A 12,851-nucleotide genomic window follows, 5' to 3' on the forward strand; every position below is an offset into this window, starting at 1 on the left:
CGTGAGGTGTGGGAGGAGACGCCGCCCGTGCGTCCGCCGCGCAGCCTCGCAGTGTCTGCCCTCGCGTCCCGGCGCCAGCGCGGTCCGAGTGAGTGCGGGGCCGGGGTGGGGGCCGGGGCGCGGGCGGGCGGGTCGCCTCCCGGCTCTGGGGCTTGGCAGGGCCGCGGCCGGCGGGCGGAGGGCCGAGCGGCGCCGAGCAGCCGGCCCGGGCGGCGGGTGCGGCGGAGACGGGCCCCTCCCGCGCGCGGCTCGGGAGGCCGAGGACGTGGGGAGGCTGAGGGAGGGGCCCGGGCGGCTGGCGCTGTGGGGAGGGCCGGGGTGCAGGCCGGCCGGGGACGCGGGCGGAGGAGGCTGTGGGGAGCCCGGCGGCCCCGGGGAGGCCGGGGACGGGGACGGCGAGGGGGCGGGTTCTGGGAGGACGGCGAGGGTGGAGGCCGGCCTGAGGGGAGGCCGGGGCCCGGGTAAACGGAGGGACGAGGGGACCGGAGAAGGCCCGGGGGGCGCGGGGAGGGCGGTGCATTCGGGGAGTCGGAGAGGCGGGGGCTCGAGGCCGGGGCTTGCGGGAGGCCGGGGCTTGCGGGGCTGGGGCTTGGGGGGGCCGGCCGCCGCCTCGGGATTGGGCCGATTGCCTCAAAAACAAAAGGGGGGAGAGAGGGAGGAGGAGGTGGAGGGAAATCCTTGGGGACCCCGGGGATCGCCCGGACCCGGGATGCGGACTCCCTGGCCCTCGGGCAGGCGAGGGCGAGCCTCGAACCCGGGGCCGGGCCGGGCGCTTCCCCGCTGCGGGCGCTCAACTCACTGGGCCCGGGGCTGTCCGGCGGCGGCCGCGGGGACCTCGTGGACTCATTGTGCCTCCCAAGTTTCCGCTCCGGCCGACCAGCCCCCGGCCCCGCTGCCGGCTTCGGCGCGGGGACGACCCGCTGTCCCTTTCTCAGTCCTTTCTTTCTCCGGGGAGGGTGTGTGTGCGTGTGCGTGTGCGTGTGCGCGCGTGTGACTTGCTTTTATTTAACTGCGGGATCTCGCTTAGAGCACCGAGGGCAAGAAGACATTTCTTTTGAGTCGTTTCAACACTGTGTCGCTCTGGCACGGCCCGCCTGCAGCTGGGGTCCGGCCGGGAGCCTGGGATAATAGTGACACTGTAGTGGCCGGGAACGGGGACATGCGCCCTCGCTGCGGGCGCGTGAGAGTTTAGGGGTCCGCAGGCCAGACGACCCTTGCCGGGATCTTACGTGGAACGTCAGCGCTGTCACGGTTGTGGAGATGGGCCGCTACTGCTCGAAATGAAATGCAGAGCCCCCCGGCCCCCCATAAGTGATCTGTAAAACGGGCCGTGAGGAGTCTGTGAGCGCTGGTCAGGTGTGCGTCTCTGGGAACCCGGCCGGCGGCCGAGCGATCGGAAGGTGCATTCGGAGTTAGGATTCACCTTGCTTTTGTCGGGGTACAGCATAGGTAATTTTTTCGTGCATCTGCCCTTGGGAGATCATTTTTAACGTCCTGCAATATTTATACCCACGAAACTTTTAAAGTTTGTGTTCCGGGGTCTTTTTTTTTTTTTTTAATTTATTTGACAGATCACAAGTAGGCAGAGGCAGGCAGAGAGAGAGGAGGAAGCAGGCTCCCCACTGAGCAGAGAGCCCGATGGCGGGGCTCCATCCCAGGACCCTGAGATCATGACCTGAGCTGACACAGAGGCCTAACCCACTGAGCCACCCAGGCGCCCTGATCCGGTGTCTTTAGGAGTACACTGATTTCTGTGTGGCTGTGCTTGGAGGGGATGTACTAACTTGGCCTACCGCTAGCGTCTTGAGTACTTCACTGTACTAACTGTTGTGGAAGCAGCAAGATCAACTATGCCTAATTCTGAGTCGTATCTTTCCGGTGATTATTAAATAATCCACTTTAATAGTGAAAACTGGGAAGAGATTGTTTAAAATTCCTTGCTCTTGCTTAAAGGGTCCCGTAACCCACCTGACACTTGAGTATATGCACTCACTAGAGGGACCTGCACGTTGTTCAGAGGCGCTGACGCATCAGGAAGCAAGTCCTTGGATAAATAAAGCATTGAATGCAAAACGTCGTATTTAAGGTTGGGGCGGTCTGCTGAAGGTGTGTTGTGTTAGATTAGGAGTGAGGCCCCATGAGGGTGATGGTGTTGGGGTGTCCGGGGAGACCAGAAGTTAGGAGCTGCAGTGAGGATGGTTAAAACACTTCTAACTCACATCCTTTCTTCAGTGCTCCACGCCCATGGCTGGAAATGACAACTCGATGTCCCAATTCTTAAAATTGGGTTCTTCAGCAAATCACAGAACTTTTCTCACTAGGAAGTTGGAGAAGTTGTCTAAATAACAGAATTGTATTGTTAAAGGTATCCCCTTTAAAAAAAAATACTGATTAGTTCCCACAGAAAAGATTACAGTATATTCTGTGTACAGTATATACACTATAGTGTAGTAAAGAATAGTTTTGAAAATTACGAGTCTTTACTGGTTGTTAGTTTTGAGTTAGAGAAGTAGGATCTTAGTTCACTTCTCTATAAAGATTTTATGGAAACCTGTTTTTCTGTATTTTTAAGTGTCTTAGTTTTGAGAAAATAATTGTCTTAAGGGTGACATAACAAAAGATGAGATTCAGAGTCTTAATGTGTAAATCTTTAACTTTTGAAATTGAACATTGTCAGTTTAGTTTTCAGCTAAAATCTTGTTTTAAATTTTAGTATAATTAAAAGTTAAATTACTTTTGTCATTTGTGAAATCAGTTTTTTTGGCTTATAAATGAGTAAAGTTTAGTTTCTGTAGTAGTTTCTTTTGCCTTAAAGTTCTAGCTTAAGAACTTATTTTCATTACTGTATCTCCTTACTAAAAATCTCTTAAATAATTAGCAAAATACTGCTGTGGGGTCTTTGAGAATTTTTACAGATGCCTGTATGTTATTTAAAATGCAAATTTTAAAAACTTGGGCCAAGTAAATGACCTTATTTGAGTCAGTAGTAATAAACTCCAGGAAGTTTGTGAATGCAGTAAGCATTCACATATGAAATTGCATCTGTGTCCTTAGAACGGTCCTTGGTGGAAAAGGATGAGAGTGGTTCCGGCTCCTGTTTGGGCGTACCTGTGTTCCGCTGCCCCAGCCGGCTACATTAGGAAGTTGTTTTTTATGTCTGTGCTGAAAACCACGTTTAGTAGTGGATTATTTGAACTGTTGATGCCTTTTCTCTTTACTAAGATTTTGGCAAGGGTTTTTTTTCCCCCCCTTCATTTCATGACTACCAAAAGGCAACTTCGTGTAGGAGAAATGAAATTCCTATCTACCACTTTCTGGCATTTCTAGGAATTGTGCCAAGTCTTACCATTCAGAACTACATAAATAAATGTGTTTCTGATAATAAAGTAGCAGAAGAACCCCCTCTCTTCCTGTCTATAACAGGTGTTTTGGTGTTTTTGCTAGGCTCTATCATGGAAATAAAATTCAGATAGGCATATCTTTCAGGATAGGTGGGATTTTTAGCAAATGCTGTTAATTATGGTCTGATTTGCCTAAACAAAGATGAAATGGTTTTTAGAGGAAAGTATGAAATAGATGTTTTCGCATGAGTGGCACTATCGCCACTTTTTAGCAGTTGAACATTTCCAAGGAGGAATCTAGTAGCATCACCTCAAAGTTTCCTTATTTGTCAGGACCTGAAGCTGTTTCCTTGAGAACTTTGTATTTAATTAAAGTAATCCTGCCTAGATCTTATTGATGTACATTGCTACTTACTGTAAACTCACTTTTCAGAACAAGAAAAGTGACTAAAGTTATACCTGGGAATGTTACCCACTGATGGGGAAGGGATGTAATGTTACTGGGTCCGGTGTGGGTACTGTGTGTTGTCGGTAGGAGTTCCTGCCTTTTTCCCGACGAATTAAATCCGGGAGATGAAACGTGCCAGACCTGAGCTGAGTGCTCTCACTGCGTGCTCTCTGTTCCTCATGAAAACCATTGAGTTGTGCTATTTCTGTCCTCATTTTACAGATGAAACACTGGCCGTGTGGAGTTAGAGGAGCTGGCCGTGGGGACAGGCTTGGCCCGCAAGGGACAGATCCTGGTTGGCCCGACCGGCTGAACTTTCTGTGCAGCTTCTAGGACTAGGCAGGACTAGGGAAGCAGTCGTCTCACTGATCTTCTGAAGGGGGGGGGGTGAGTCGCGTGCAAGCGTAATTACCGTGTCTGGGAAAGTTTAAATTACTATGTTTTCTGTTTGAGTCTGACACTTTCATATCATGAAGCTATGATGAGGCCAGCGTGGTGTAGGTAGACACTTTCATGGACATACCAAAATTGTTTAATTATTTTAAATCTACTCAAATTGTTAAATAAAAATATGTAATGCATAGGGCGGTGGTCGATGCTTCTTATTGTTAAAGGTTGTGCTGTCGTGACCTCTACATCTAGAGTTGTTTTGTTGGTGATTTTTCTGGGGGGGATGTCAGTGTTTAGGAATCTAGTTTCATGGGAAGCAAGGACTAATGTGAGGGAAAAGTGAATTGTACATTATCATTCAGGTTTAATCCCCTTGTAGTACATCCTAGAATTTATGATCTCTAACACATTGCTGCTCTGTAAATGTTTCTGAAGTGGATGTGCTCATTCTCTGATTTAGAATTTTCCGTCATGCTTTTAAGACTTGACCTACTCTGTACTCCTTTGTCTGGGGCCAGTGGACCAAAACCAAGGCTCAGAAGAACCTAAAAAGTTATATCTTTGGCTGTCTGTGCCTAGGATCTCCTTTCTGCCTCCATATTCTATCTTGAAAGTCGTGCCATCTGGCGCCTTGGATTCTGCTGTGAATGGTTGGGGCTTGTGGGGTCTACTTGTGACCAAAGCACCATGTGCTTGTCTTTGATGGACGGAAGAGCGAGCTGAAATGATTTTATGCATTCCGTATTTGTGTCTTGAGCTGGGGGAAAAAACATTTCTTTGTCCCTTTACAGTTCTCACATGTTTTTTTTCCTAGAAATTGATTTTGTAGGAGATGGTCCTGTGTTCGTTAGGACTCATTCTGTGTTCTGAAGACATCGGAAGTTGCTCAGGGCGGCACAAGATGAGTGGGATTCACGCAGGATCCTTGATGACTGGTCTGGGGGCTGTAATGTGTCTTTTACTAATCAGTTGGATTCATCACGTACTTTACAAGGGTTTTACATTCTGCCCTGAAACCATCTTCAGAAATGCAGCTTCCGGACACTGTCAGTTCCGCAGCGCGCCAGCCTTCCCGTCACGGGCCTGGAGCCTTTCGCTGCGACATTGCTGTTCAGAGGAATGTTTTGAGCGACAGGTCACTTAACCTTCACTCAGGCAGGGAAAGTCAGTATTTGGGTAAAAAAAAGGAGTCATTTGTTCTTCCTCAGCAGTTCCCCCTTAGTCTTGCTTGTCGTGAAGGGAAGCTCGTGCACGCGCACTGGTACACCGGTGACCTGGTGGTTCGCCGTGGCTCGCGAGGTTTGGTTGTGTCACCCGCACTTGAACTGGTTAGAAACGCAGATGCCTGTGCCCCTCCTCCGACCTCCTGAACCAGACTGTGGGGCTGGGGCGCCGCGGGCGGTGGCGGCTTGCTGTGCACAGCCGCTGCTACAGACCGTCCCAGCGAAAAGCAGGAGGGAGCCGGCGGGACTCGGTGGTGGATGGCAGAGGTGGTGGGTGGCTTCTGACCGCTTCGATTTGCTGATGAGACTGCCTTCGCCTCAGGACTCCCGAGTGTGGTTTTTAGGATTTGTAGAGTCTTGGGAAGACCTTACAGCTGATTTTGTTGAGGGATGTTGAATGTTCTATGCTGAGGTCATTTAATTCTTTTGAATCTTGGTTTGGATTTTAAGTAGGTAACTTTGCATCGAAATAGCGGTTTGTGTGGCCCCAGACTTGAGGTTTTTGGCAAACAGCTGGAGAGTGTGTACGTGTGGGTGGTCAAGGCACGAGTTTGCTGGTGGTTTTGTTTTGGTGCCGAGAGACTGGCTCACTTACACTGGAGTCAGGAGGATCTCCGAGCCTTGGGGTGACTGCCAAAGCACCTCTGTGGGAATCGATTCTAGCCCTAGCGTGAAAGTCATACCCAAATTTAATACATACCGTTTTGCCTTTGTCCTTTATTTTTTCCCTAAGACCGGAGCTAGATGAAAGTGTTCAAAGATGGGGTTGGTGACGTGCTCGTTTTCTCGGTGTCTGCTGCAGAGTTGGACACACCTGTAGGCACACAGAGGATTGTGAGCTCGGGGATACGGACTCTGTCATTCCGTGCATATCCGCGGGGCCTTCGTGGCTTCCTCCCACCGCCACAGGGGTTGGCCCTCAGTGATTGGTTTAGGGTTGAAGAGGAGTCTGTGCTCCTGCTGAGGGGGTCTTGTGGTCTTCAAGTACGTGAAGGTTGCTGCAAAGGCAGAGAAGAAGAATTAGGGATGGACCCGGTGGCTGGACTGTGCCTGATCGCAGCCCGGAGCCAAAGGCTGTTCCCATGTCCCTCCTCTGGTCCGCATCAGACTTGGGTTAGTGGTGCGGCTCCGTGATGGAGAAGATAAAGGGAAGGAGCTGGTGGGAAACAGTGATCTGGAACAACTTCTTTCACCTTATATGGGTCAGGTGGAGTTAGAGTTTATAGTCGGTTATAGACTGTGACCCTGTTCCACGTATGTCGGAGCGCCGGGCCTGGAGCAGCGCTCAGGGGCTGCCTCTCCGGTGGCTCCTCTCTGATGACCGCTTCAGCCGCCTCTGGTCTCACGTCAGTCTCCCCGCCCTGCCCCTTCTGGTGGTTTCTGTTGCGTCGCTGCCTTGTGGTTTTAAATAGCCTTTTCCTGGTTACAGTGAGGTTGCACATCTTTTTATACATTTACTGGCCATTCAGGTTCACTGCTTTTGCGAAGTGCCCATATTTTCCTATGAGGTTATTTTTAAATTGATCTGTAGACTTTATATATTCAGGGCACGCGTTCTTTGTTGGTTATGTATTTTGCTGCTCTCTCTTCCCACTTTGTCATATGCAGTTTCACTGACTCAGTGTTTTTTTTTTTTGTTGTTGTTGTTTTGTTTTTTAATGAATAGAAGTTTTTAAGTTTAATTAGTGGCATTTATGGGTCTTTTCCTTTGTATGCTTTTTCTGTCTTTCCCTCCTCTGAGGTCATGAACTAATTCCTCATTTATTCTCTAAGTGCTTTTATATTTCTGCTTTTAACCTTTAACTTTTTAGTTCTCTCAGAATTGGTGTGGGTGTAGAATCTGAAGACGGGACCCAGCTTCGTGAACATGTGGACATCCCGCTGTCCCAACACCGCTTATTGAAAAGAGCATCTTCCCCCCAGCTCTGCGCAGTGCCCCCTTTCTTGTAAACAAACGGTCTGTGTGTGTGTGTCTTGGACTCTCTTGGATTCCACTGGTACTGCCCAGCTTAAGCTGCCTCCGTTATCTCAATTTTATCCTGAGTCCTGCGGTGGAACTCTTCCCGCTTGGTTCCTCTGTAGGCATACCTTGACTGTCCTTGACCCTTTGCGGATCTGTGTCTGTTTTAGAATCACTTGCTAACTTCCAAAAAACTTCTTCCAAAAAACTTCTTCCTGATGTTGCTTGGGATGACATCGAATGGGATCAGAGTGTGGAGAGTCATTCCTCATTTCCACTTCCTACAAATAAAGCCTTTGAATGACTGTTAAGTCTTTCTATGTGAACACAGGCTTTGATTTCTCTTGGGAATGGTTGGGTCGCGCACTGGAACAGCTGGATCACGTGGTAGGTGTGTGTTTGGCTTTTTAAGAAAGTGTCAAACCCTTGGCCACCTGGGTGGCTCAGTCGATTGGTTAAGCGTCTGCCTTCGCTTCGGTTGAGCGCCCAACTCTTGGTTCCGGCTCAGGTCATGATCTCAGGTCCTGGAATTGAGCCCCGCATGGGGCTCTCTGCTCAGTGGGAAGACTGCTTCTCCTTCTCCCACTTCCCCTGCTTGCGTTCCTTCCCTGTCTCTCTCTCTCAAATAAATAAATAAAATCATTAAAAAAAAAAAAAAGTAAGTGTCAGACTCTGTTCTGGACTGGCCGAACCGTTTCACACCCACCCCAGGCTCGTGTGAGAGCTCTAGTCCCTCTGACCCTTGGAGCACCGTTGGGCATGCCCAGTCTTTCAGCTCTCTGGCCGTTCTAATAGGTGTGCAGTGGTCTTCCGGTGTGGTTTTACTTGTCTCCCAGATGCCTGGTAATGTCGAGTATCTTCCCGTATGCTTCTTTGCCACCCATGTATTCTTTGATGTTCGAATGTTTTGCCTATTAAATTTTTTTTCCTTATTGGTGGGTTCTTTATGTGTTCTGGATACAAGTCTTTATCAGATGTGTGCTGTGCTTTTCTCTCATGCTGTGGCTTGTTTTCGCATTCTCTTTCTCTTTTAAAGATTTTATTTATTTATTTGAGATGGTGAGAGAGAGCAGGAGCGGGAGTTGGGGAGGGGCACAGGCAGTGGGAAAAGCAGACTCCCCACTGGGAGGGAGTACGTCCCAACCAGACTCCACGCTGAACATGGAGTCCCATGTGGGGCTTGATCCCACGACCCCAAGATCATGACCTGAGCCGGAACCAAGAGTTGGGCGCTCAACCGACTGTGCCACCCAGGCCTCCCGTGTTTTGCATTCTCTTAACAGGGTCTGGAAGAGCAGAAGTTAGATGTTTTGATGATGGCTCATCAGTTTGTTGTTTTATGGACTGCTTTTATTTTAAAGTTTATTTTTTTTGAGATTGATTTTATTTGAGAGAGAAAGCGAGAGCACAAGCAGAGGGAGGAGGCAGAGAGAGAAGAGGCTCCCCACTGACCAGGGAGCGTGACTCGGGGCTCCCTCCCCAGACCCTGAGATCATGACCTGAGCCGATGACAGACACTTAACTGACTGACCCACCAGGCGCCCCTGGACTGTGCTTTTTTGGTGTCATAGTTAAGAAATCATTGCCCCCCCCCCCAAAAAAAATCATTGCCTAATCCTAGGTCACAAAGTTTTTTTCCTATGTTTCCCTCCATCCCCATTTAGAAAAGTTTCAGGTTTTACATTTAGGTCTGTGATTCATTTTGAGATACTTTTTTTTTTTTTTTTAATGGTGTAAGATATTACTTGTAGGATTCTTAATTTAATTCTGATTATTTGTACGACTCTTTTGAGGCATAGAACAAAGATGTAGCTCCTTCCAGAGAGCTTTGTTTTTTTTTTCCTTTTTTGCTTCAACCAGTTTGGGAATCACCTTAAAGCAAGGTTAAGGCATGAGGTTTTGGACCACCCAATGCTATCATTTTACTGGAGAGATGATTCGCCTCTGGTTTCTCTTATCTGGAGCTTTGTAGCCTTTAGGGTCCTGCTGGTTGAGGTAGGGTTTTTGGTTAGACACCCTGAGGAACCCAGCTTTTGATTCCTATTCCTCTTTCCCCGCATGGTTGTAGAAATGAAAGTTGAGAACTTTCAAAATTGACAAATGACTTCAGGACAAAGGTGGTTTCTGTGCTTGTTGATCTCTTTGGGTTCCTGATTTCACTTTAATTTTGGCCTGGTATTTCCTTATTATCTTGTCAGTTTCTGATTGATTTTAAGATTTTTTAAAGTACTCTGTCCATCGTTTTTAGTCTTTTTCAGGGGGAGGATTGGGCCTGACAACATAGCCTGTAGTTAAGGAGCCAGAGGAAATTCTTTTCCATTTCACTCCATTTCACACACAAATTCACTTTCCATTTTCACAGTGTTTAGAGTCTAGACTGGGATCTGTGTCTCCTGTAGTCGCTGTTAGCCATGTGTGGCTCTTTAAACCAAATTAAATAAAATCAGAAGTTCTGTTTGACAGTTGCACTAGCCCCACTGCGGGTGCTTAGCATGCAGGTATGGCTAGTGGCTACCGCGCTGGGCAGGCAGAGATGGGACGCTGTCATCACTGGGGAGTGTTCTGTTACACGGTGCTGGCCGGACTCTTGAGAACCTCACCAGGGATTTGCAATGGTGCGTTCATCCACTTTGGAGAATCACCAGTCCAGGTGTCCACGATGCTTCAAGTTCGACTCTTTCTGGAGTCTGCCTAGAGCTGGAACAGCTAGACAGGTGATTGAGCCTCTCCGTAAGGTGAGATGTGGGTTCTCACACTGGTGTAGGCGGCATCACGGGGGGCTGGGCGCACTGAGTAGAAAACCACTAAGTGCTGATCTGCCTAGTGCTTACTTGGGGCATCTGTTTCATTTTTGTTTTGTTTATGAAGAGTAGCATTAACTGAAAATTATCAAAATTAAATAATGAGTCAGAAATTTTTACCCTTAGCTAAAGTCTCAGGTATTTGTAACTGAAGTTGTCAGGGTATTGTAGTTTTGTAGAGAGGCAGGTCTTTCTTTTCTTTTTTTTTTTTTTTTTCTTTTTCTTTTTCTAAAATTCATTTATTTGACAGAGATCACAGAGAGAGGAGGAAGCAGGCTCCCTGCTGAACTGAGAGCCTGATGCGGGGCTCGATCCCAGGACCCTGGGATCATGACCCGAGCCGAAGGCAGAGGCTCAACCCACTGAGCCACCCAGGTGCCCCGAGGCAGGTCTTTCTAACAAAGAGCATCTTAGCTAGGAGACAGAAGGTGGAGGTTGGAATATTGGTGCTTTGCCTTCAGTCCCGTGGCATCTGATACCGTCTGTAGCTCTTCAGTCTGGCATCTGCCATCTTCAAGGCTCCGGGCGCTGGCGCTGCGTGGGGTCGTGTGCACATGCGCTGGCACAGTTGACCCTTGACCGATGCAGGTCGCCGGACCCCCCATAGGTGAAAATCCACCGTTAACACATATTTTTTGTGTGTGTTATATACTGTATTATAAAAAAGTAAGTTAGAGAAAAGAGAATGTTAAGAAAATCAGGAGAAAATACATTTACTATGTGGCATGTATTGAAAAAATCTGTGTGTGAGTGGACCTGGCTGATGGAGAGCCGGCAGTATTAGCGGCTGTCTTGTGCCTGAGATCGTGCTAAGCCCCTGGGGCAAGACGGAGGGGAGTGATGCGCGCAGTGTGCAGTGTGTGTCCCCAGCGGTAGTGGTCCCAGAGCAGAGCGCCCTGAGGACCTGGAGGGCATGTCCCGGGTCACAGTCAAGCCCCGAGGTCGGCATACTGTCTCTGTTCAAGGCCAGATAGTAAACATTTCAGGCTTTGTAGACCACATAGGGCCTGTCATTTTTTTTTTTTTTTTTTAACAACTCTTTAAAAAGGTAAAAGCCTTTATCAGCCCAGGAACCGTACAAAAATTGGCTGTGGACCAGATGCTGTGACCTCTGCACGTCTGGCTGTGTGCAGGGATCTGGTGGGCAGCGGGCAGGGCCTTGTGGAGGATGCGCCCCTGTAGAAGTGCGGAGGTGTGAGAGCCGGGGTGTGTGGGACTGAAAGTTCTTACCAGCGTTTAGGAGCACAGAAAGGGCTGGGTTGATACTGTTGGCAGGTCAGAGCAGCATGTGGTTGACTCTGACAGGAGCAGATTCATGTGGCCGGAGGACGGCTGCGTCGGGACAAGAGTGGGTCAGGGAGGTGTTGCAGTAACGCACTTCGGAAGGGGAGAAACCTGACCCTTGTCACTGAGGGAACGGCTGCCTGGTGTCTGTCGCCCAGCTACTAAAGTGATGGGCAAAGTTCAGATGGTCCGGTTGAACAGCCTGTGTTCCTTTAATTACACGATTACGTTGTACACACGAGTGAAGAAGGTCTCACTTAAGGGCATAACTGAGGAACTGGAGAGAGGGCGACTGGAGGCCTGTTTCTCAGTCCATCTCCAGGCTCTGACCAGGGGAATGAAGAGGCAGAGCCGAGCGAGGGGGTGTGAGGAGCACTTCCAGGATGGCTCCCGGATTTCTCCCGTGGTGGAAAGACCATGAAGATCTTTCTGTTCTTAAGTGCTTGCTGACCAGACTGTTGCTTAAGGAGGAAATGCCTTCTCCTAGGTCCATGAACCCCAGAAATGGTAAGCAGAATTGTGTGTACGCGCACGAGTTATTTTCTTGGGGTAGGAATGCTTGGGCTTTCGTCCCATTATCAAAGTGAGCCCAACCCCAAGGGGGGGGCACCCCTTGTTATCAGACTGTAGACTCCTGACACGCGGCACAGGTGTGAGCTGCAAGGGAAGGCTAAGCATCCACATCGCAGGACTTCCACTTGAAATGTAACACGTCACGGACCGCTACACGGAGCGGACCCGTGAAGCTGTCGCCGAAGCCCGACTGTCCCATCCAGACGCTGCCGGCCGGCAGTGGAGCCGTCTCCCCGGCCTCCCCTGCCCTCCCAGGAGACCCAGCAAGGCACAGTGTTGGTACACGGAAGCCGGCCCGCTGTTTGGGACTCCGGTTGGCCTGGGTTTCAACACTGCTGTCGTGCACTAGAGGAAGCTACAGTTCACGAACTGTCAGGCGTATCTTAACAGTCCCGTGGCTGTGAGAGATGGACCAGTGTCGCTTTGAGTCGGCCGTGTCAGTTCCGAAAAGGAGTGTAGTTTTTCTGTCCACTCAGAAGCGTGTTGCTGGTTCATAGTTGTAAGACAGGGCCTAATGCCCACTGTCACAGTTGGCTCTTCGGACAAGCGCAGGAGGAGCCCGGCCGGCGGTGGCTCCCGCTCGCGCCAGGCAGACCGGTGTGCTCTTCTGGAGTCCGGAGCGGGCTGGTTCATGTCTGACATCAGCATTATGTGCAATGTAGGAAGTGCAGACTTACAGAGTATAGCGGGCCCTGCAGGGAGCTGCTGGTCTTGGTGATCGTGGCTGCCCTGTAGAAGATGACTCTTAGAGGGGAGGGTTTAGAAATGGGTTTATGTCTGAAAAAGTTTCCTTTTCCTCTTGAGAACGACTGTGACCTCCATTAGGGGCCA

The 12,851-nt window shown here is 49.6% G+C and overlaps 2 protein-coding genes across 3 annotated transcripts in view; one reads left to right on the forward strand and one right to left on the reverse strand.

Annotated features, from left to right (window-relative positions):
- The window catches only part of LOC111146756 (basic proline-rich protein-like), a 29,841-nt gene that overhangs the window by 901 nt on the left and 16,089 nt on the right, over positions 1-12,851 (reverse strand). The window contains exon 4 of the mRNA XM_022502439.1: positions 66-629. Coding sequence (XP_022358147.1) covers positions 66-629 — 564 coding nt within the window. The remainder of the gene's footprint in view (positions 1-65; positions 630-12,851) is intronic.
- Positions 21-12,851, forward strand: part of LOC111146744 (protein tyrosine kinase 2) — a 250,228-nt gene continuing 237,397 nt past the window's right edge. For both annotated transcript variants that reach the window (XM_022502422.1, XM_022502423.1), the window contains exon 1: positions 21-88. The gene's annotated coding sequence lies outside the window, so the exon portion shown is untranslated. The remainder of the gene's footprint in view (positions 89-12,851) is intronic.

Source organism: Enhydra lutris, unplaced genomic scaffold, assembly GCF_002288905.1.
Source record: "Enhydra lutris kenyoni isolate GAN:26980312 unplaced genomic scaffold, ASM228890v2 scaffoldscaffold14, whole genome shotgun sequence".
NCBI lineage: Eukaryota > Metazoa > Chordata > Mammalia > Carnivora > Mustelidae > Enhydra > Enhydra lutris.